The sequence below is a fragment of the Gobio gobio genome (assembly GCF_949357685.1).
Source record: "Gobio gobio genome assembly, chromosome: 8".
Lineage (NCBI taxonomy): Eukaryota > Metazoa > Chordata > Actinopteri > Cypriniformes > Gobionidae > Gobio > Gobio gobio.
In genome coordinates this window covers 42696622-42721372 of record NC_137114.1, presented here as the reverse complement: position 1 = coordinate 42721372, position 24751 = coordinate 42696622, and the positions used below count along the sequence as shown (strand labels likewise).

Here is a 24751-nt window from a genome sequence, read left to right as displayed (position 1 = left end):
TTCAGCTGTACAATATTGTGAGTTCACGGTCATATCAAATGATCTGTAGTGCGAGTAATAATTTATGTGGTGCAGCTGGGGTCAGGATGGTGTACCCAGCCAACCTGGTGCTGGTGGCCCAGTCGGACATCCCGGTCGTGGCCACGGTAAACTCTTCCACCTCTTTGGGCTCTTACTCAGGAGGTCATCAGAGTCAGATGGTCCATGGAGATACTGGCATCTCTTCTGTCACTCTGACTCCTCCCACTTCACCTGAGGAGGCTCAAGCAGGTACCACTACTTTACGAAAGTTTATCCTCTGCATGTGTTTTTAAGCCTTGCAAATTTAAACATTCAAGCGCAACTTAATTCTACTCGCTGTGTGAGAAGTTTTATGTGTGCACATCCAAAGGGCATGTCCGGAAAGCTTTAGACAGCATGCAAATAACTTGATTTTGAGTTCTTTCACTTCTTCTAAAGTGTCAGTCTTGGCCTGTATCCTTGTAAACATAGACGGTTATGTCTTAAATTTAACATAAACAGTTGAGAAATAAAAAGCTTTTTTTGTTTTGTGATGGTTGTTCTTGAGCCCCTTGTTTGTCCTGAGCAGTTAAACTGCCCAACGCTCTTCAGAGAAATCCTCCAGGTCTCAAAAATACTTCAGTTTTCCAGCATCTTTTGCATATTTGAACCCTTTCCAGCAGTGATTGTATGTTTTGAGATCCATCTTTTCACACTTTTCACACACAGGACAATTAAGGGACAAAATTATTAAAAAAGCTTCAAACATTCGCTGATGCTCCAGAAGGAAACATGATGCATTAAGAGCTGGGGTTGAAACCTTTTGAACAGGAATAAGATGTCCACATTTTTCTTATTTTGTGTATATATATATATACACATATACATATATATATATATATATATACATATATACATATACACATATACACACATACACACATACACACATATACACACATACATACACATATACACACATACACACATACACACATACATACATACATACATACACACACACACACACACACACACACACACACACACACACACACACACACACACACACACACACACACACACACACACACACACACACACACACACACACACACACACACACACACACACACACACACACACACACACACACACACACACACACACACACACACACACACACCCCATTTAGTAGGAAGCAACAGAAGATACTTACATGTTTACTGAAAGACAAATTAAGTAAATTTATCTTGATCTTCAAATTCATAAAGTTTTCACCGCCGGCTCTTAATGCATTTTGAATGATCCCACATTTTGACAGATTCTGCAAGGGATTTCAAGCAGCACTGTACACACACACACACACACACGACTTTACTATTATCTTTTAAAATTAAAATCGATGATGAGATATGGAGAAGACCAGGGACAATCAAAAGCACTTGCAATCTCAGGTGCTGTCAAAGCCATTAGATATGTAATGTTTTTTCCCCCCCATTTCAGTCTCTCAGCCTGCCCAGAAGTGGGTGAAACTCTCAGCCATGTCAGGCGCCTTTAGTGTGGACAGCAGCAGTCATCACGGAGGCAAGATCCCCCGCCGCCTAGCCAGCCAAATGGTGGAGCGAGTCTGGCAGGAGTGCAATGTTAATCGAGCCCAGAACAAGTATGAAAATAAAAACGACAGCTTTACTAATCAGCCAGAGCAAATAACCTGGCAATGACTATTATAATGTAAACAAAGCAACTCAAGGTATTTGGTATGGTTTATTTTTGCAGGAGAAAGTTTTCAACAATGTCTAACGGAGCTTGCGAGGAAGAAACGGACAAAGCTACTGTTTGGGACTTTGTAGAGTCATCTCAAAGGTCACAGTGCAGTTGCTCAAGGTATGATCAAAAGCTGCAACAAATGACATGTAATTAGGTACAATTTGTGAATGAATGATTATATTTAGATCTTTCGCTTTTCACTCCAGGCTTAAGAACCAGAAACAGCGGGCATGTAGCACCCCAGGGCTTCCTCCATCTGCTGGCCAACCTCCTCAGCCCTCTACCAAACACAAGATGGCGGAGAAGCTAGAGAAGGGGGACAAGCAGCAGAAGCGGCCCCAGACGCCCTTCCACCACCGCAGCTCTTTATGTGAAGAACAGCCTAACTTGGAGCAGGGAGAGGCTGTTCACAGGCTGTGTCTGCAGGGCCACGAGGACAGCCGCTACCCCAGCCTCCACCACGCCGACGTCACCTCCAACAAAACCCCAATGCTGCACAGCTCAGTTGACGAGATGGCCGGCTCCCCTCAGCCCCCGCGGCTCAGCCCGCACCCTTGTGAGCGCGGAGAGGACACAAATGACGGCCTAAAGAGTTCCTCCTCGCCCTTGCACCAACACTTCTATCCTTCCTCTGAGCCCTGCCTGGTGCCCCAGAAACCCCCAGATGATTCTCCACTTGACCCATTGCCCTTACCCTGCCCACCTCCATACCCAGAGTCCCTAGAAGCCACCGTATACATGGGCTCCGCCATAAATCCCAACCAGGACACGTCGCATAACCCCTGGAGGTACTTTAGGGTTCCTGGAGGGAAGAATGCCGATTTCCACACGCCTCAGCTTCCTGTGGTCACGCTCTTTGAGGATGGTAACCGGGCCGGAGGCCAGGACAGTGTTATTTCAGTTACAGAGTGAGTTGTCTAGCCCTCTACACTAAATGGTGATATTGTGATCATTATGCTATAATTACACTAAATACCAAGAGCACATTTTCTGCTTTGGAAATGTAATAACATAAATTGCGTACATTTCTTTTAGTAGACCTGATTATTAACAGTTTTTGTTTGGCTGGCAGAATGGATTCTCATCATGCCTTTTTGCAAAGCTTTTTTTAACTGGCCTGAGAATAGGTTAGCAAGTTATGCTTCGTCAAAGAACATTACTTTGGCCCTTTAGCAAGGCATTTGCTTCAATAACATCAGGCAGCTTTGCTGAAAAGTAATTGGTGAGAACATGTTTTACACTAGTTGATGGCAGTCTCTAAAGAGTTTACCTTCAGGTTTTTGCTCCACATCTGATGTTTTGATTTGGTGGTTTTGGCTGGCCATAGCCATTTGAAATGGAAATCTTTTGCAACATTTTGAATGTCTTTATTGTCACTTTTGATCAATTTAACATTAATTTCGAAGGTATTTATTTCTTTAAAATTGGGCTGTAACTAACAATCAGTTTAATGATCAATTCATCTAATTTTATTTTATTATTCTAATAACCATAACTTCTGTGTTTAATCTTCCAACGTTTTATTTGAACATTTTCTCATAAAACAAACAGCTGAAGTCAGAACCGCATTCAACAAAAGTATCAAAAATGGCAATGTCCATAACACACTTTAGTTTTGTGAGAAACATGACATAGGATTTGGGATGAATGTAAACAGTGCAACACGTCAACGCATTCAATGCAAATCAATTTAAACGAATACGTTGACACGTTTTTCTAGTCTTACTAATGCCCTCTTAAGTAATTAAGCTATCTATCATGGTAAACACAGTTAAGGGCTGATAGCAAACTGATGGAAAAAGTGCTCTTGGTGTGACACGAGGTGAAATGTATTGTGGGGTGGTTTTTTTTGCAGACGTATGTCCTCCTCCAAAAGGCCTCTGAAGGTGTCGGAAGAGCTGGTGAAGATGTACGAACATAAGAAAAACCAGTATCTTTCTGCAGCTGTGTGCAATGAAAACCAGGAGCGAGAATCTGATCCGTACGCTTTTGTGGAAGGAGACGAGGAGTTTATGTTCTCTGATAAAGACAAAAAGCCTGGACCCGAGAGGGAGACCGGGAAGAGAAATAAGGTACACATAAAAAAAATGTGTGTTTGTGTTTCTCAAAATGAACAGTCTTATTTATTTATTTATTCATTTAATTTACTTTCTAGAGGGATGATGGAAGTGTATCTTCTGATGGTGAGTTATTTGCTCAGCAAAATAAAACGTTTCGGTGTTTCTGGAAATGTTTCTGATCTTGAACACACCTTGTTTGCACACAGATGCCCAGGGGTCAGGTGGCAGTAAACCACTTCCTACCACCAGCTTGATCCACGAGACCGATCTGGTTGTGTCCATTAATGACCTGGACAACCTCTTTAACTCTGATGAGGATGACCTGACGGTTAGTACGGTTATAAACTCGCCAGATAACCACTGCCTGCACACAACTGTGTAAAAAGGCCATGTTATTCTAACTTAAAAAGAGAGTTGATTTACACGGTTTATCACTTTTTGGTATGAATCACAGTTTGTGAAGCCCCAACAGTAATGACTCTTTAGGATATGGTGATATGCATATCTGTGCCAAATTAGAGAGAGGTCCGTAGTACGTTTCCCCCTTAGTTCCTGGATCTCCTGCCTCATTAGAAAAATGCTTAGGTGGTCATAAAGTTCTTTATTTGCTGAACTAGGGGAACAGTGGAGCAGTTAAAGTGAGCCTGTCTTTGTCTTACTCCAAACAGCCTGGATCCAGGAGAGCTGCTGGTGGAGCAGAGGAAAAATTTGGTGGGAAAGAACCAAAACCTGCAGTGCCAGACCCCCTGCCTTGTATGTGCTCCACATCATAACCCCTGCTGAATCTCTACATCATTACTAATACATTTGATCTAATAATTGTTTTTACTGGAAGTGTGTGAGCAGTTTGGTTTAAAATGTGTTAATATAAGTTCATATTATCCGTATAGAGAATTCTGATAATCCCTCATATATTGGTACCATATTGGTTATCGGCTGATATTAGAATCAGTGTGTGTGTGTGTTAGAAATAATTTTCATTAATTGAAATGAAGCTGGGGGAAAAAAAAGTGAAAATTAAACAAAAAACTTAGGCAACTATTCTAATTTACTTTTTTATGTTATAGTTTAAGTACTAAAATTACTATTACAAAAACTAAAAATTAAAGCAATAAAGTGAACAATATAATATATAAATACTATAATGCCAAAATAACACTGCTTGTATCATTTAAATAAAATGATTTCAGTGTTTAATTTTTGTTTATTAGCAAATAGTAGAGATGCACCGATGTATTGGCTGACGATATTTATCGGCTGATTTTTTAAAATCAATTTACAACCATCGGCATATCGGCTATAGCATGGAAAGGCCGATTATAACAAACCGATGGTTTATTAATGAACTGCGTGAAGGCACTGAGCTGTAATAATGTCTGCTGCATAATCCAAGATTATAATGTAATATTCCTGTTGCGTCTGCGTTTTAATGTTAATCAAACAACAAAAGACCACAAAAAAAAATCGCTCACTACTCTTTGACTAAATAAATAATCATAAGGATTCATTTCCGCGATTCAAACGCTGACGGAATCCAGTCATAAAAACAGAATTTACTGCATAACACGTAATGTCACGGAATTTGTCAAAGTTTTGATGAATAAATAAAACATAGTTCAGTACACTTAAATCAAAACGTGATATATACCAGTGTTTGTGAATATTAAGTCGCAAAAAGACTGTTTAAATATGAATCCTGCCTGTTTCTGTGTCTCTGTGTGAATGAATGGCGCAGACGTGCGGTTTCATTTACCTCACACACACACACACACACTGAAACTTGCAGTGTTTTTCAGCCTCTGCTGCCTCAATATATGAGGACATGAATGCATGAGCTTAATCTCCTGTCACTTCATGAGCATTTTACCGTTTTATTCGGCAAAATCTATCGTCATATCATAAACACACAGAAACTCGAAAGGTCTTCACGGCAACCCGTCAAAATAAAAGTTCAGTTTAACAAAGTAATTGTGACTGAAATATATTAATGTTGTACAGTAGAATTTAGCTACGTCTCAATGTAATAATAATATATGCATTTAATTTATACAGTGACGAATATGCAGTGTTATTTAACAATTGTTTACTTTATTTCTGTACCTGGAAACTGTTAAACCTACCTAAAAAGCACTGTTTGTTTCATATGTATCTTTGTTCTGTTGTATTTATTTTGGCCTGCTGAATGTTAAATGGATCCAGTCTATGTTCATAAGAAATTATTTGATAATGCAGCAATAAACTAGCTAGTAGGCTATACTTTAATGTATGTTTTTTAAACTTTGCTGATTTAAAACATGATCAAAAGACTTATATATTTTAATGACAAAATTTCAAATAAGAGGGCAAGTGACAAATATCGGTAACCGAATCGGCCAATAATTGTTTGATAAAATCAGTATAGGCCGGTGCATCCATAGAAATTAGTATAGGTTGTTATCCAGATTAAATGTCATTGGGCTCCTACTTATTTCATAGCTTGTATAGAGCTACAGAATCCAATAGCTTCATGTTTTCTCAAACAGAAATACGTCTTCACAGACTGAGACTGTTAATGGCAAGCATCTGTTAACTATTTTCTATTTATAGTGCCAAAATTCTGTTCCTTCATTGTGTGTGTTTATTGATCTAGGCTCTGCAGACCTGCACCAGATGTTCCCAACCCCTCCGTCACTGGAGCAGGGCTACTCTCCTATAAACATGGGCAATACGGAGTCAGCGGCTGGCCTGTCTCTTCTGGATGGGGCCATCGGCGGGAACTTCAAGATGGAGGTGGAGGAGGGTTTCTGTAGCCCCAGACCCTCCGAGATTAAGGTAGAACTTGAGGCTGTGACTTCCCAGGAATATTCTCATAAAGAGGCGTGTTGTGATGCAAGACTTGTTTCTTTGTCATATTTTCAGGACTTCTCCTACGTGTTTAAGACGGAGTCCTGCCAAGCGCTAATCGGCTGCTCCCTTTACGCCCCTCTGAAGACGCTGCCCAGCCAGTGTCTGCTTCCCATCAAGCTTCCAGAAGAGTGCGTTTACCGGCCCAGCTGGACAGTCGGCAAACTGGAGATGCTGCAGCCGATGGCAGCCATGACCTTCCTCAACAAGGACAGGTACACCAGCCAAGAAATGAGGGATTTTCTTTCTCGCAATCAGATTTTCACATTCTTTGCAAGTTTAGGGCCCTATGAAATCCGTTTTAGTTTTTCCCAAATTCCATCTTTTCCGTTTGAGTTTTTCTGGATTACATTTTAATGTTTAAATTACATTTTAAAATTACATCAAAAAGCATGTCTAATGAATTGAAATCATGAAACATATACAATTTAACAAACTTTTTAATAAAAGTTTAACAAAAATTCAATGTTTAGGGCTCTGTGAAATCCGTTTTGTTTTTCCTGTTATTATTTTTTCTGTTTTAAGCTTTCTGGATTCCATTTAAAGGGTTTAATTTAATTTTAATAATCAAAAATCATGTCTAATTAATTGAATTCATAAAAATAACAATTTATTATTTTAAAAATAATTTCATTTCTAAGAAAGGTTTTTTAATTTCATATGATTAAAATATAAATTAAACTAATGTTTTATTCCTTCATTTGATTGTCAAAAAGAGATTTTCTTAGATAAAAAAAACCTATGTCAAACAAAGTGCTGCACAAAAATTAAGTTTTAATAAATAATGTATTATGATTATTATTAGTGTTAGTATTATTATTACATTGAGACATGGCTAAATTCTACTGTACAACAGAAATATATTTCTGTCACAATTCGTTAAACCAGACTTTTATTTTGACGGGTTGCCGTGAAGACCTTTTTGAGTTTGTGTGTTTCTGTGTGTATTGAGTTTTTCTCAAATGAAACGATAAAATGCTCATGTAGTGACTCTCAGAGCGGCTCTGAAGTTCATGCATTCATGTTCTCATATAGGCCAAGGCTGAAAACACATGCTTCAGTGTGTGTGGAGGAAATAAAACCGCGCGTCTGAACCATTCATTCACAGAGACACGCAGAGCATGCAGGGTTCATATTTAAATGTCTTTTTGCGGTTTACTATTCACAGACACTAGTCTATATTGTGATTTGATTTGTGTACTGACCTGCTTTTTATTCATTCATTCCGTGTTATACAGTAAATTCTGTTTTTATGACTGGTGATTCTGTGTGCGTTCTCCGCGTCGCAGAAATCAGAGGGCCCTACATGTTTGTTATTTTGTAGCAAAGAAAACTTTGAGACATTGAGTAATTCAAGCTATCATCAGCTTGTTGCCATGTATGGAAGCCTAAAAGGCTTTTAAATAGATTGATTTACCTCATTTAGCAGGGGGATTCTTGTATGTGTAGCAGGTGGTGGTTGAAGTGGGTCAGGTTTTTAACAAGCACAGAACACACTCTTCTCTGCTGTTTGTAGTCCATGCAGCTGCCAGCCCAAAATAGCCATTCAATATAAATGATAGTGCAGCCTTAATTGAGGAATGTGTCCACAGTGTTGATGCCAAGCACACTCAACTTTTAGAGAATGTGTACCTGCATCTGTTTAAATGCTTTTCTCAAAACTAACTTCTCTGTTATCTAGAGCAATAACTTGCCAAGTTACTGGATTTATGAAGACCGTTCCCAACAGAGTTGTGTAGTTTCACTTAAACTGTAAGGGATGGAGGGAGTCATTAATTCACTGATTTTGTTTCTTTCTTAAACGTCCCTGTAATGTTTGCCAAATTGGTGGATTGATCCAGATGCAGATAAACCAACATTTATGGCTATGTTTACACTGCAGGCAAATCTTTTTAGGTAGACTTTCTGCGCTATTAATTGCAAGTGTTCAGATATGATTTGTGTGTCCAGACATAACCAGCCTATCTGCATGGGTTGCTTTGGCAACCATGTAGGCGTACCATCGTATGTGAAGAGGCTTTCAAAACAGATGCAGGGAAAAAGGAGGTGCATCATCTCATTGTCCAAATAAGTAGCGGTGCAGAACTCCTCCGTCGCACTATACCAGTCTCCTCCATTGCTGAGTTTGTGATGTTCTGTGCTGCGGTCACGGCCCAAATCTTTGGAAACGGTTTGAATACGGCTGGCATCTCCGTCACCAGTTTTGATGTTGTTGTGGTATGTGATGAGTGATGCAAAGGGCGATTTGAAATCCTATTTGAGCAGCCAGACTGAGATCTGATTGGAATGGCATTTCAAACCACCTCCAAATGTGCTCCTGACCATACTTTTAAAACCCATCTGGATATGCTACAAAAAATGCTGGCAGTCTGAACATAGCCTAGGCCATGATCTCTGTATTTACTGGCCTGATTTCCTTCTATTTGTGGTTTAGAGCAGATATACACTACCAATGCTTTGGTGTCAGTAGAAATGTCTTCAACATATCACTAGCTTTGATATTTTGACCACTACATGTGACAATTTGTTCTCCTCTTCTTTGACAGTAACATCCCTAGTGTGGGAAGTGCAGTTGAACAGGACCAGAGCTGCACCCCTCAGCCATACAACACCTTTATGTCCAACAGCGCCCCACCCAGCAACAGCGGCGCTGGCATTTTGCCTTCCCCTGCCACCCCTCGAATCTCCGCCCCAACGCCACGGACACCCCGGACCCCACGTACCCCCAGAGGCCCTGCCAGCGTCCAGGGCTCGCTGAAATACGAGAACTCCGACCTCTATTCTCCCGCATCGACGCCCTCCACCTGCAGACCTTTAAATTCGGTTGAGCCAGCCACCGTGCCCTCCATCCCGGAAGCACACAGCTTATACGTCACACTTATCCTCTCTGAGTCAGTCATGAACCTCTTCAAGGACTGCAACTTTGACAGCTGTTGCATCTGCGTCTGCAACATGAACATCACGGGGGCGGATGTGGGCGTCTACATCAGCGATCCCAACATGGACCCGCAGTACTCAAGCATGGACCCCTGCTCCTGCGGTTTTAGTGCGGTCATGAACCGCCGTTATGGCAACGGGGCCGGCCTCTTTCTGGAGGATGAGCTGGACATCATGGGACGGGGCTCAGATGCCGGGCGGGACACAGAGAAGCACTTCGAGGCTGTACGCGCAACCTCACTTCAGAGAGGGACGGTCCTTAAAGAGCAGGTCCCGGATGATCTCGTCCTTCTGCTGCAGGACCTGTGCACTAACCCTTTCTCCCCCATCATCAGGCCCGAGCTTCTCAGCACCAGTCTCAAGTCGCCCATGCGCCTGGAGGAGAGGGACTATTACAGTGACTGCTACTTGGCTCTGGAGCACGGCAGACAGTTCATGGACAACATGTCTGGAGGAAAAGTCGATGAGACGCTAGTCAAAAGTTCCTCTTTACACCACTGGGCCAAACGCAATGGTGAGACTTCCTCTTGTGGTGATGTTGACAAACTTGTTGATTCTTCTTATTTTTACACTACTCCTTTAGTGCAAGTTTTAGAGCTGTGGTTCTCAACCAGGGGACTGGGGCTCACTAGGAGGCCTCGAAATGACTGAAAAGTATTTCAGTTAGTCCTGTTAAAATTAGCTCGTTAATGCATGTGATTAATTTTGTATCCTTTGGCTAGCGTTACATTATACGATCACTCTCTTATTCATGCAAATGCTTTTAAAACATTCAAGCGCGACAAGATAAAAGAGAATCGAGTTCTCTTTCGTGCTTGAACAAACAATAGCGCACACAATTATGCCAAAATGCCAGTTTTGTTGAGTATTCTCATAAGAGCGGTCTTTAAGGAACACGCCAATTTTTTGGGACTTTAGCTTATTCATCGTATACCCCAGTGCAAGCAGGTTGTCACGTTGGTTATGTTGATGGAAGTTAGCCTATTTTCAGGCGCTGCATAATATCATTGCGCCGCTGCACCCATGGTACGGCAGCCGTTTACCTCCAGTCTTTGTGCTAAGCTAGGCTAGCAGTGGGTGCATCAGACAGAGTTATCAAAAAAGAAACAAATGTAGGATGGGACTTATTTCTATTCATCGGTTGTTGATTGAATGGAGACGGATCTGAATGCGAGCTCAATGCTGCGTTCACACCAAACGCGAATAGTGTCAAAATCGCGTCTACCGTGTCTAGTTTCATGCGCAAACATTTTGAATGCATTCGCGCGTAGAAATCGAGCGCTGGAAGCGAAATTGACGCATGTTCAAGGCACTCCAGGAGAAATATGTTATAAAACACCACTCTGCCTCTTTTCATTTTCATTAAAAATATATATTAAACATTAATAGCCACAGAACTGTGGTCCAGGCAACTCCTACATTATCTTCACTGCATGTATATTTAAATATCCTTAAAAAATAAAGTTATGAAATTTCTCTTTGCCCTCAGTCAAAACGATTTGGCAGAAAACAAAGTATAGATTCATGACACCAAAGATCGCCCGTTAGATCTACACAAGATGCACCACTACAGGACATCACTACTACAGAGCCAGCGGCAAACGTCAGAAGGACTAGCTGAGGAAGGGCTGCTCTAGTCGGAGTTATGAACGGTGATTGCCCGGTGATCACCTGGATCTCACAACTCCAAAAACACAAGATAATTTTTTTAAATAGGCGCTCTCTTTATAAATAAACCACTGATTTGAGCTTTAAACAACTACATTCTCACCTGAAAAAGTCTTAAAACTACATTTTGTGACACACAATAGTAGTATTTTTAAATTATGCAGGGTTGATCAACATGTCACTTTACCACGTGACCGCAGCGAGCAGGCTCCTGATTGGTTAACGCGGCGCGAATTGACACCAAAGTTCCAATTTTTCAACTTGAGCGTCAGATGCGAATTCGCTTCAAACGTGTGAATGCACAAAAGCACCACTCGCGTGTATCGCGCAAGACGCTCAATTCGCGTCTAATCCGCGTCATTCGCACCGCGGGACCCACAGACGCACGTCAACGCGCCTTTCCATTGACTTAACATTGAAATCACTTGCGCCAGACGCTCTATTCGCGTTTGGTGTGAACACAGCATAAGGTTAAATGTAGGAAAGGGGTGGGATTTAAGTGTAAATTGTCATTTCATGGTGGCTTTAATCCCCATGCAGACCTCTAGCAAATTCTGCCAGTAACCTATAAAACGGTTTTCTCAAACTAAATGTGTTTAGAATTAAATCCGATTTTTCTCTCTGTGTCCTTGCAGCTTTCGATATGAGCATGCTGTTCTCCCAGGATGTGCTCAGGATGCTGCTGTCACTTCAGCCTGTCCTGCAGGACACCATTCAGAAGAAGAGGTCTGTGCGCTCTTGGGGGGTCCAGGGCCCCCTCACCTGGCAGCAGTTCCACAAGATGGCTGGCAGGGGATCGTACGGTAGGCCTAACTCAACAGACACCATCCTCTGCATAGTTTATAAATTATATAGGTGTATTAACGCTACTCTTTTCTCTCAGGCACGGATGAATCTCCAGAGCCCCTCCCCATCCCCACCTTACTGGTGGGTAACGAGTATGACTTTGTGGTGCTGTCTCCTTTCGCTCTGCCATACTGGGAGAAGCTTCTGCTGGACCCGTACAGCTCCCAGAGGGACATAGGATACTTGGTGGTGTGTCCCGACAACGAAACTCTGCTTAATGGAGCCAAGACGTTCTTCAGAGACTTGACAGCAGTATATGAGGTTAGAATATGCTAATTAAATTGAACAAAACATCACAGGTTTCATAATTCTCAATATTACCACATAACAAATTAATAATTCAAGTGATTAACAAATTAATAAGGGATGCACCGATATCACTTTTTCCAGAACGAGTCCGATACCGATACTTGCTGATACCGATACCTGTATTTTCGCTCTTCATACAGTGTTTGTTGGCTATTTGTTTTGCAAATATATATTACCTTCAGTTATTTTCATGCTTAAAGCCACAATGTAATTTTTGCCGCTAGAGGTCGCTTATTCAAAACAAAAGTGTATCATGATGACGCCTTGATTTCGCTGAGCTTTTATTATGCCACAGACGCTTCCGCTTCTTCCGCTCGTGTGTATGTGGGGTAACGCAGCGCTGTTTTGTCATATTAGATACATATGAGTGTGTTGGAAGTTATGTTATAATGCTACTATGAGACACTTGTTCACACTGCAGTGAGCTAGATCGATATTAGTCATGGTAAAACATGGTACTTGTGATTAAATTTAAACAATAAGACTAACTGTGTTGAGCTGTATAACAATGATTAGTTTTCTTTCGATGAATGTATCCAAACAGTTGCTCACCTGTCTACTACCTCATAGACCGCCTTCTATTTTGTCCCTAATATATTCTCTTTTGTCAGTGTTGTCAGTCTGGACACAAACATTGCACATACAATGCGTGGTATTAGTTTTTGGTATCTACATTTTTTTTCCTCTTTATTTTTTATTCCAAAGACAGATGCTATTGTTTGTACAGAGAAAGTATTTAGTTTTTTACATTTTCAATCCCTCCCCAACCAACCCAGAACAAACTGCCGTAGATGATTTTAATTAAACATTAATAGTACAAAAGATAGTTAAAATGGATAATAATAATTATAGATGCAATTGTGCAATTGTGCAATAGTTAAATAATGACAATGTACAAAATAAATAACTAAAATAAAAGCGAGAGAAAAATAGTTGGAGTCCACAATCAAAGGTGTAACAATTATACAACAATAAACGACATTTTAATGAGTATGAGCACGAGTACACAAGCACAGCTTCCATATATTCCATATATATATATATAATAATTGTACAAACTTGATTGCTTGTATTGTCACAAAGTATTACTAACCCATCACTAATCTCATAAATGTGACTATGAAGATATTAACATATTATAAATGTTTATGAACATCATGATTTTCTGTAAATCTGCTTTGAAACAACATGTGTTGTGAAATAAATCTGACTTGATTGATTTCTTATTGTTTGGCAGTCTTGTCGGCTCGGTCAGCACAGGCCCATCGCCAAGTCTCACGCTGATGGAATTGTGACTGTGAGTGATACTGGATCCCAGCCTTTCACAGATCAGACTCTCACTGACTGGCTCCCGAAAACCATCAACAGCAGCAGCGAGGCTTTCAACAAGCTCAGACTTTACGCACAAGTGTGCCGACACGACTTGGGTATGTGCAGAAGCAAATTGAAAGCTGTTTGATGTTATGAGGAATAATATATATCCTGTGTATATATCTGATACTATTTCTTATTTCTTCAGTGACCTGTCTGGCATCCCAGTCTTTGGACAGCTCACTGCTTTCCCAACGAAACCCTACCAGCTCTTCACAAACTTCCAGCTCCAGCAGCCCCATCACAGCCGCTCAGAACACCACTCCCACCACCAACAGCACCTCCAACACTAACACCACAACCGCCGCCACCACCGCCGCCACCACCACCACCACCACAGCCAACACCTCTCAGGGCATAGGTACCTTGCCGTCTTCCAAGCCCAATTCCCTGCCTTCCTTTGGGGCTCAGGGCTTGCAGTCCAGTCAGCCGAGCGGTGGCCAGAGTGCAGGGACACCTGGGGATGGCACATCGGCCACCAGCCAACCTCAGGTTCAGTCTGAGCCCGCAGAGAGGTACTGCTTTTCATATCCACACACTCTAAATCTTACTGATTCTCTCAGATGTGTGCTCTGATCCGTGATTTATCTGTGTCACAGCACGATGGAGAGAGAGAAGGTGGGGGTGCCGACTGACGGAGACTCCCATGCCGTCACATATCCTCCCTCTATAGTGATCTACATAGTGAACCCCTTCAGCTATGAGGAGACAGGCCAAGGCGGCAATTCCAGCGTGTGGACGATGGGTCTTCTCCGCTGTTATCTAGAGATGCTTCAGTTTCTTCCTCCTCACATCAGGAATGCTGTATATGTCCAAGTAAGAATGCATCTGATCTGAGCTTTCTGATCGTATTGTGTCACTTTGCTTAGATCTTTACATCCTGTGTTTTCTTCTACCAGATTATACCCAGCCAGTACTTGCTGCAGCCGGTCTGGAGTGAGGAGCGCCATATATATGCACAGCACCTGAAGTCTCTGGCTTTCTCAGTTTACACACAGTGCAGACGGCGTCTGCCAACGTCCACTAATGTCAAAACGCTAACCGGCTTCGGCCCCGGCCTGGCCATTGACACTGCACTACAGAGCAAAGAGGTACACCTAATAATATCAATAATTATCGTCATAATTAATTTTTTCAGTTTAGCGCGTAAAAAATATTTAACACAATTAACGCAGCAGCCGTTTTTTTCTGTCATCGTTTGGCTAGCGTTACATTATATGATCACGCTCTTATTCACGCAAATGCTTTTAAACCATTTGTGAGAACCGACAGCGCACCAGAATCTACTTCGCTTTTGCGCTTGAACAGAACTTTTTTGTTTTGTCGAGTATTCTCATAAGAGCAGTCTGAAATTTGTTAAATAACGTTTTAAATAAACTTAAAGAGTTGGGAGAAAATTAGATGTGCGTCACAGCGCGTCAGATCCGCATCATGTTCAGCAGCGGCAGATCTTAAAGTGACAGTAAACTAATAAACCATGTCTGTCATTAATGTTAATCAAATAATAGAGAGGTAGGTAATAGAGGATAGATAACAGAGAAAATTGTAGCTTTAAATCTATATTTAATTTATTATTTAAGCAGTGCAGACTGTTTGATAACTTCAATTTCTGTATTTCCTACCTGTTAGACAGGAAGGACTTATGTGACATTTATTATAATGAGTTTATGTAAAGATTGTTTTAAGCTCACTTAAATTATTTTTTTAAAGCCTAATAAATGTTGAAATTTGATAGCTTTCAGTTATACTGTAATGTTGAATGTCTATCATTTAACGTTTAGAGACATCAGTATCAGTATTAGTATCAGTGATACTGGCCTTCATTCATAAAAAAGATATACAACAAATATAAAAGATATATAAATAATAATATAAAATATAAAGATATATAAACAAATATTTGAAATACTGTTTTTAAGTTATTTCTACATTAATTTGGAGAGTAACTGTTAAAATATAAAAATTTAAATCTCCAATGTTTTTTATCGTGATTAAGTGCAGAAAAAAATTCGCTATTAATTAAATTTTTTTTTTTTTTTATAAATTGACAGCACTAATCATAATATAACAAATAACAATATATTGGGCAAGGGGTTTTCAAATCGGGGTCCGCAAGGTTGTGCTAGAATATCTGTTGAAAAGTAACAACATAATTATATAGTTTTTAAATATTTAATAACAAGAGGTTTATTTATTTGAATAGATTTTATTTGCAAATTTACCAAATTTGATATTCATTTAATTTTTTTATTATTCATTCTTTCAATTCTGTGGAATAGTTTAGAGGAAAAACTTTAGCTATTAATGACAATAAATGTATTCTTTTTGTTGTTGTTGTTGCCAATTTAAATAAATTTAAATACAAATTTACCAAATTTTATATTTATATTTCATTCTACTTTGTAAAAATTAAATCGTCAACTTTATAGAAATTATTAAATGGTAGTATTTTAGATATTTTATACATTTAATTGTTTCATAGTATAAATCCATCATTATGCATTCAAATAAATAACTTTTATATTTTAAAATGGGAGCTTTTATTTTGGGGTCTGTGGCATTCAAAAAATTGAAGACCACCTGAGATACCATTTTCATTCAAATCATACAAAGAGCTTTCTAAAAGAGCTTTGTAATAAATAATAATATTGACATCTTGGTCCTTGCCACCCTCAGAGACCAGAGTGTTTACATCTCTACGCACCGCCGTTCATCCTGGCACCGGTGAAGGACAAACAGACAGAGCTGGGGGAGACTTTTGGAGAGGCTTCGCAGAAATACAACGTGCTGTTTGTGGCCTACTGCCTGTCACATGACCAGAGGTGGCTCCTGGCCTCGTGCACTGACCAGTACGGAGAGCTGCTGGAAACCTGCATCATCAGCATCGACGTACCCAACCGGTGAGCACTCAAGAGCTGGTCTTTGATTGGCGTAATTTCTTCAAGCCCAGGCCTCTGTGTGTGACTGGGTTGTTTGTGTGTTTTCACTCAGAGCTCGGAGGAAAAAGGGCTCTGCACGACGACAGGGCATTCAGAAGCTTTGGGAATGGTGCCTAGGTCTTGTACAGATGACTTCACTTCCTTGGCGCATTGTGATTGGCAGGCTTGGAAGGATAGGTCACGGGGAGTTGCGTGGTAAGCAATTATTCAATAATAAGTGTTTATATCATTTATACAAGTGTTTGGCATTATGTGCCCTTTACTGTTGATCTGACTCCTTTTTTTTGTTCCAATCAGATTGGAGTATTTTGTTGAGTAGGCGAAACTTGCAGTCTCTCGGCAGACGGCTGAAGGAAATGTGCAGGATGTGCGGCATCTCTGCTGCGGACAGTCCCAGCATCCTCAGTACCTGTCTAGTTGCCATGGAGCCACAGGCTTCCTTTGTCATCATGCCAGGTAATTAATGTGAAGCTTTCACACAGAGCGGTTGTTCCGAGTTGTGCTGTACTTTAGAAACCTTCAGAAACTTTTTAAATGTTTCAGTTCAGAACCTAGTCATGATTTCCCTTCCTTCTCCATCTCTCCATAGACTCCGTGTCCACGGGCTCCGTGTTCGGCCGCAGCACGACCCTGAACATGCAGACGTCCCAGTTAAACACTCCTCAGGACACCTCCTGCACTCACATCCTCGTGTTCCCCACTTCTGCCGGCCTCCAGGCCTTCAATCCCATCAACGGTCAGACACTTTGACCTCCACCCTGTCAAGCTCTTCTACTTTATTGTTGTGTTGATAGCAGACTAATATTAGTTGTCGTTGTGTTTGCAGATGTCACAGATGGAATGGGTGGCATGGATGTGATCTTGGACTTGCTGTCAGAGAATGATTTGGTTGACCCTGATCTCATTAACATAATACCCAACTCCCCCACCACCTCCCCAGTACAGTCGCCAGGCTCACATTACCACCACGGCGGAGACGGCAGCAAGGTAAACTTGTTAGTCCTTTTGAAGAACATACACTAATGTTCAAAATGTTGGGGTCGTGAGATTTTCTTTTAATGTTTTCCTATGATGAACTAGAAATTTGATTTTTAAAAAACACTTGGATCTTAAAATGTAATTTATTCCTGTGATGTCAAAGCTGAATTTTCAGCATCATTACTCCAGTCTTCAGTGTCACATGATCCTTCAGAAATCATTATATTATGTTGACCTGGTGCTCAAGAAACATTTCTTAATAATATCTTATTTTATCAATATGTTGAAATTTTATATTAATAATTTTTTTCATGATTCTTTGAATAGAAAATTCAAAATATCAGCATTTATTTGAAATAGAAATATTTTGTAACAACAGTCTTTTTTAACATATAAATCTTCCTGACCCCTACATTTTGAACGGTTGTCTATCTTGTAACTATCAGAATTGGGGCTGTCACTAACGATTATTTTGGTAATCGAGTAATCTATCGATTATTCTGACGATTAATCAAGTAATCTGATATTTTTTGTGGTAATACAAATAGACCCAAGCAAACATTAGCCATTAAAATGACTGCAAAATACATATTATAACAACGAGGCAATAATATTAGGTTCAAATTAAGTTTTAAAAGCAAATAATCTTATGGTTTTATAGAACAACACAGTTAAAATACATAATATAACATGCATTATAAACAATCATGTACATCTTATGTACATTATGGATTATAACAAATGCCTGCAGAGGGCGCAAACGGGCTGGTGATTGTTGTTGTTGTCCCACTTTACAGCAGATCAAGTCCTTGTTCAATATAGGCCAAACGTCATTTAATTCAAATGTTCACTTAATATTTAATATCTGGCAACTTCTTTACAATAGAAATACTACAGCCCTTGTAATTTCTTGAACAAGAATATGTGGACAACCAAAACATGCAAACTCAGAGCGAGTTTTTAGACTTTTATTTTGAAATCGCGATGAACAGTTTCTATATTTAGAAACATAATGATGTATTCTCGTGTGTTGGCGTAGGTTTATAAATTATTTACCTTACAAATATGAGGAAATGCATACACTGTGTTCCCAGACGAACGTTATAAGCAACCCAAACTCACAGCATATGCTCCATGCATGTGAATGATAACAGTTAATGTGGAGGAGAATGGAGCCGGTCTGAGAGGCACATAACCGAATATTAAACCCGCAGGGCATATATTAATTTAATTGAATCCCAGTCTTTGTGGATTCACAACAGCACCATGCTATAGTATGGTTTTAAAAGTTTTTAATATACCGCGCTGCCTTAGAAAACAGCCTAATAATGCGGTTCATGGATTTTCATTCGTGGACTGTGCCACTTCCGGTATTTTGCCGGTTACGCAACACGGGTAAATTGCAATCGAGGATTTTTTTTTAAATCAATTACTCGAATTTATTTGAGGAATCGTTACAGCCCTAATCAGAATCTTAGTTTGGGAACAATGAGAAATCATTTTGAATTTTATCCATACTTTTCACTTTAGTTTTGTAAAGCCCAAAGTAGAGCTGCACAATTTTGGTTAAATTGAGAATCACAATTTTTTTTGTGTGTGTAAAATGGAGATTGCGATTCTTCTCGCCAGTGGACACCCGCTGTTCACATTCCACTGACGCATGTCAAACAGGCATAAAAGACATGGCAGAATCGCAAGATCGCAATCTTTTAACGATTAATTCTGCAGTTCTAGCTAATTTTTTTTTTAAAAATTCAATTTGTGTCCGTGCGGATGCTGCACGTACAGCTGTGCATGTGCGATTGACTTGAACGCTTGAAAACAACGTCTACTTTGAAAGGCTCGTGCACTCAACTATGCGTGAGACGGAGCGTAGGGCGTAAAATGGAGCATACCCGGGCCTTAAGTGACTGAAGTAATTTCTCAGTGCTTTATAGACCTCTGAAATCACCCTCTAACTTTCTCTTTCCCATCCTCAGGGCCAGAGCACAGACAGGATGGAGTCTCACGACGAATCTCCCAACATCCTCCAGCAACCCATGGCTCTGGGCTACTTTGTGTCCACGGCTAAAGCGGGTCCACTGCCTGACTGGTTCTGGTCCTCCTGCCCACAGGCAAAGAACCAATGTCCTCTCTTCCTGAAGGTGAGCTTTTCAGCAAACACAGATTCATTACAGCTTTATTGTCCAAAACACGTTTCATAATCTTATCTATTTAGCAGAGCTGCATAGGTGTCATATAATGAATGTTCCTGTCTTCCTGTCAGGCTTCTCTGCACCTTAATGTTTCGTCAGTGCAGTCAGATGAATTGCTGCACAGTAAACACTCCCACCCTCTGGACTCCAGCCATACCTCAGATGTGCTCAGGTATCAGCCACTCTTGTCTATATCACCATGCCTCTTATATATTTCTTTACATTTATAAAATGAACACGGGTGGGTTTTCACTGGTTCGATTTCATACCAGGAGGGCAGCTTATTATGAAACATCCCAGACTGGACTTGATTTATAAATAAATTGGCTTTCTCCATCTTGCAGACCATTGTTGAGAAAAGACTTATGCTGCGTTCAAAATCGTGTCTACCGCGTCTAGTTGGACGTTCAAACATTTTGAATCCATTTGCGTGTCCACAGCTAATTGGACGTGCGTATAAATCGAGCATTTGAAGCGAAATAGAGAAATATGTCATAAAACACCACTCTGCCTCTTTTCATTTTCACTAAAGATATATTCAACATTAATAGCCACACAAATGTGGTCCAGGCAACGCACTATCTACCTCATCTTCACTGCATGTATATTTAAATATCCTAAAAAATAAAGTTATGAAACTTCTCTTTGCCCTCAGTCAAAACGATTTGGCAGACAACAAATTATAGATTCATGACACCAAAGGTGGCCCGTTAGATCTACACAAGACGAATTCTGTCTCATGTTTAACCACTACAAAGACATCTTAGCGAGCGGCAAACGTCAGAAGGACTGGCCGAGGAAAGACTGCTCTCGTGGGGTTAATGAGCGCTGAGTGCCCGGTGATCGCCTGGATCCCAAAAACGCAAGATCATTTTTTTTAAATAGGCGCTCTCTTTATAAATAAACCACAGAATTGAGCTTTAAACAACTACATTCTCACCTGAAAAAGTCTTAAAACTACCTTTTGTGACACAGTAGTATTTTTAAATTATGCAGGGTTTCTCATCACGTCACTTTACCATGTGAAAGCAGCTCCTGATTGGTTAACGCTGCGCGAATTGACTGCAAAGTTCAACATTTTCAACTCGGGCGTCAGACGCGAATTCGCTTCAAACTGGTGAATGCACAAAAAGCACCACTTGCGTGTATCACGCAAGACGCTCAATTCGCATCAAATTCGTGTCATTCGCACTAACTGCACGTGCGAATGAGGCTGGATTGCGTCCATCGCGCCACAGGACCTTTAAAAGTGTCTTTTAATTGACTTAACATTGAAATCACTCGCTCCTGACGCTCTATTTTACCTGTATTAAATATATTTAATGACATGATTTATTTAAAGGGATTCATTTTAATTCACCCATAGCTGTCATTTACTCACCCTCATGTCATTCCAAGCACACAAGACTTTATCTTCGAAACCAATGAAGACTTTTAATGAAACCTGAAAGATTTGCCAGTCCAAGACCTGCCAACCTGTACGTTGCGTATGCATTTCGACACCTATTATTTATTTCCTATGAAAACTAGTGTGTTAATTACTTGTGGATTTAAAAGTTCCGTTGTCTCAGTGCTGCGCTCTCTCACGTAACACAAATGTGCACGCGCACCGTAAGAAGATAATTGTAAAATGAAAATTGGCATGCTAGGTTTCAATTTTGTTCTTGCTTGTTTTGTTTTTTTCTCTGTAAAAAATGTCAGAAAGCATTTATTATTATCATCCATCCTTCATTACTAAACCTCTGTTTTAACAACATCCCTAATGTAAACACTTCAATAAAAAATTTGGTTTGAGCAGGAGTATTGAAACTTTTGACGTTCACTATATATTATAATATAGCCCAGTGCAAGTAAAACATTTTAATTGGGTCATTCAAAAAACTTTAACAGTCAAAACTAGAAGTGTGTGTGTGTCTTGCAGACTGTTAACGTCATGTAGAGGGGAAAAACATAAAAAAACCCTAGAATTCTGCTCAACCAATTTGGGCAGAAACCCCTCCCGCCAAACCCGTGTCCCGTCCCGTCACACTGATGGTACTCAAAAATATTTCAGAAAGACATTTTAAAAGAAATTCATATGAATCAAGCAGTTAATCCAAATCTTCTGAAGAGACACGGTCGCTTTATAACAGTGGTTTTCTAACCTCTTGTCCAAAACAAGATACGAAGGCCCTCTTATCTAAGCTGATATTTAACTCTGGTAGTTAATAAATTCACTTTTTTTTTTTTTAAATATGTCTGATTAATGTTGTACATCTTTAGGTTTTTTGTTTAGCATTTTAATTAAGATTATTTATTTAATTTATTTGATTATTTGTCCCCATCTGGACCACTGCTTTTAATGACGAACAGATTTAATTGCGGCTTTTATTCACATATAGATATCGATCAATGTTTGTACATGGAAAACATCAAATTTGGTAAACGAAAGCTCAATGTATGTAAGCTGAACATGGTTTGTGAATAAATGCTTGAAATTAAATCAGTTCATCATAAAAAAAAGCGATTGCGTCTCTTGAGAACATTTGGATTCATATGGATTTCTTTTATGATCTCTTCATGAACATTTTGAAAAGTCAAAGTTTTGGTGTAATGGACTGTAAATCGAGGGACCGAAATCTCTCAGGTTTCATTAAAATCTCTTTTATTTTTTCAAAGATGAACGAAAGTGTCTTAAAAGGGATAGTTCACCCAAAAATGAAAATTAGCCCATGATTTACTCAGGTGTACATGTCATTCTTCTATCAGACGAGCATTGACTTCCAAGCTTTATAATGGCAGTGAATGGCGGTCCTGATTTTGAAGTCCAAAAAAGTGCATCCATCCATCATTAAAGTAATCCACACGACTCCAGGAGATTAATGAAGGCCTTCTGTATAATACAGGACATCAAGGCGTCAGGTCAGGGGTTACTCTTTCGCCGTAAATCGAGGTGTCTGTCGGAAGATAGATATTCTCCTTTATAAAGTTTTTTCTTAAAAAAAAAAAAAAACATTGCTTCGCTTCAGAAGGCCTTTATTAACCCCCTGGAGTCCTATGGATTACTTTTATGATTTTTGGCTTCAAAATCTCGTCCTCTTTTCACTCCCATTATAAAGCTTGGAAGAGACAGGACATTATTCAGTATATCTCTGATTGCGTCTGAAAGAAGAATGTCATGTACACCTAGGATCACTAAAGGGTAAGTTTAATTTTCGGGTCAACTATCCCTTTAAGGGTTTGAAACCAAACTAAATGCTTAAACCTCAAAAGTTAGCTTAATAGTAAACGCGTACCTTGCCACGGCACTGCAATCAATATCCTCCTTTGTTTGTATCGGTCACACATTTGTTGTGTTTGCAGATTTGTGCTGGAGCAGTACAACGCCCTCTCGTGGCTGACCTGTGACCCAGCGACTCAGGACCGGCGCTCTTGTCTGCCCGTGCACTTTGTTGTGCTCAACCAAATGTACAACTTCATCATGAACATGCTCTAACAGACGAGGGGTTCTGCACAGCTGTTGCCACGATTTCTCACAACAGACCCTGCAGAGACACCGCATCACTGCACTGCCGCCGTGGACACGGCTGGACAAACCAAGTGCAATCAGACAGTGCACTTACGTTACGCCCAGTTAATGCCAAGTGTCCATCTCAACAACTTGGAGGGAAAGAAACTTAGACCATCTCAATGAACTGATATAAAGGCCTGAAAGTGCAGTTCGGGTCCGGTTTTATCCAGTTGAAATGCCTGCATATATCTTATTTATTGTATGTTTTTAAATGTGTAATTTCTTAATCTTTTATATTATATAAACACAGGAGGATGCATATTGCCTTCCTAAATTAAATGAAAATGGTTTGTCATATATGTAATTGTCTTAATTACAGAACCGACAAGTGAATTTGCTGTAGGTTGCTTTTAGAGGAATATTTAGAGAAATATTTTCTCCACGATTTTTACTGTCACAGTGTACAGATGAAGTATGCAGGAGCTCACGTTCTTACCTTTGTGTGGTGGGGACTTTAAGATAGGCTGTAGCTACAGAATTCCTGTACAGCAATTTAATGTGTTCAAATAAGAGGACAAGAGGTACATTGTCGGATTATATATTTTATATCACAGATTTAGAGAATTGTGCGCGTGTATATAAATGTGTACATACAATCGTGTGCCGCTATGGATGGTGCAGCCAATGTTTTAGGAATAAAGTGTGTAAAACCTGAAACCTGTGGTCGTCATTGCACATCCTGCTCGATTTTGAACAAATATCCTGGGTTTCTAGGGGAGGGAAATATGAGACGCCATATTGCAGGAGGTTTCATCATACTCTCCAGGTATGATAAGCCCTCGAGGGAGAAATCGCGGTGTATTTATTCTGCTCAAATCCCTGTGAAATGACATGGTGCTATTCTCATCAGGCGTGTCCAGGCGACTGGCTGTGCATATGCGCTTGTTTCCTGATGGAGCTGAACCAGAGGCTGAGGTTTGAGTGTACGTGTTGCTAATAGCACTGTAGCTCTTCACTGACATCCTGAGCACTGCATCACTCCTCTCTATATTATCAACACTATTCTGGGCATGATGATTATGACTCCTGGGGCATTATTATGATTTTTTTTTTCTCTCTCGCCCGTCTCTCTGAGTTTCATGTACCAGGCATTTTTGCTGCTGCTGCTGCTGCTGCTGCTGCAGATAAAATATTTCCCTCTGTAGTGTCAAAACATTGTTCTGCATTCTGTCCTGAAAATTGCGTAGTTGAAAGATGTGAAGGCACTGAGATATGCATAACATTACAGGCATTAAATGAATTATA

General features: G+C 40.1%; 1 protein-coding gene across 1 annotated transcript in view; it reads left to right on the top strand.

The window, feature by feature from the left end:
- med13b (mediator complex subunit 13b) overlaps window positions 1-24160 on the top strand; it is a 49931-nt gene extending 25771 nt beyond the window's left edge. The window contains exons 6-30 of the mRNA XM_079822628.1: window positions 76-270; window positions 1507-1666; window positions 1780-1887; window positions 1977-2678; window positions 3626-3842; window positions 3926-3953; window positions 4037-4158; window positions 4499-4583; window positions 6460-6641; window positions 6729-6928; window positions 9260-10164; window positions 11954-12121; window positions 12202-12425; window positions 13711-13900; window positions 13993-14359; window positions 14444-14660; window positions 14744-14935; window positions 16521-16744; window positions 16836-16978; window positions 17081-17239; window positions 17373-17519; window positions 17610-17770; window positions 19741-19905; window positions 20028-20128; window positions 23299-24160. Coding sequence (XP_079678754.1) covers window positions 76-270; window positions 1507-1666; window positions 1780-1887; window positions 1977-2678; window positions 3626-3842; window positions 3926-3953; window positions 4037-4158; window positions 4499-4583; window positions 6460-6641; window positions 6729-6928; window positions 9260-10164; window positions 11954-12121; window positions 12202-12425; window positions 13711-13900; window positions 13993-14359; window positions 14444-14660; window positions 14744-14935; window positions 16521-16744; window positions 16836-16978; window positions 17081-17239; window positions 17373-17519; window positions 17610-17770; window positions 19741-19905; window positions 20028-20128; window positions 23299-23431 — 5495 coding nt within the window. The 3' untranslated portion in view covers window positions 23432-24160. The remainder of the gene's footprint in view (window positions 1-75; window positions 271-1506; window positions 1667-1779; window positions 1888-1976; window positions 2679-3625; window positions 3843-3925; window positions 3954-4036; window positions 4159-4498; window positions 4584-6459; window positions 6642-6728; window positions 6929-9259; window positions 10165-11953; window positions 12122-12201; window positions 12426-13710; window positions 13901-13992; window positions 14360-14443; window positions 14661-14743; window positions 14936-16520; window positions 16745-16835; window positions 16979-17080; window positions 17240-17372; window positions 17520-17609; window positions 17771-19740; window positions 19906-20027; window positions 20129-23298) is intronic.
- Window positions 24161-24751: the final 591 nt, after the last annotated feature.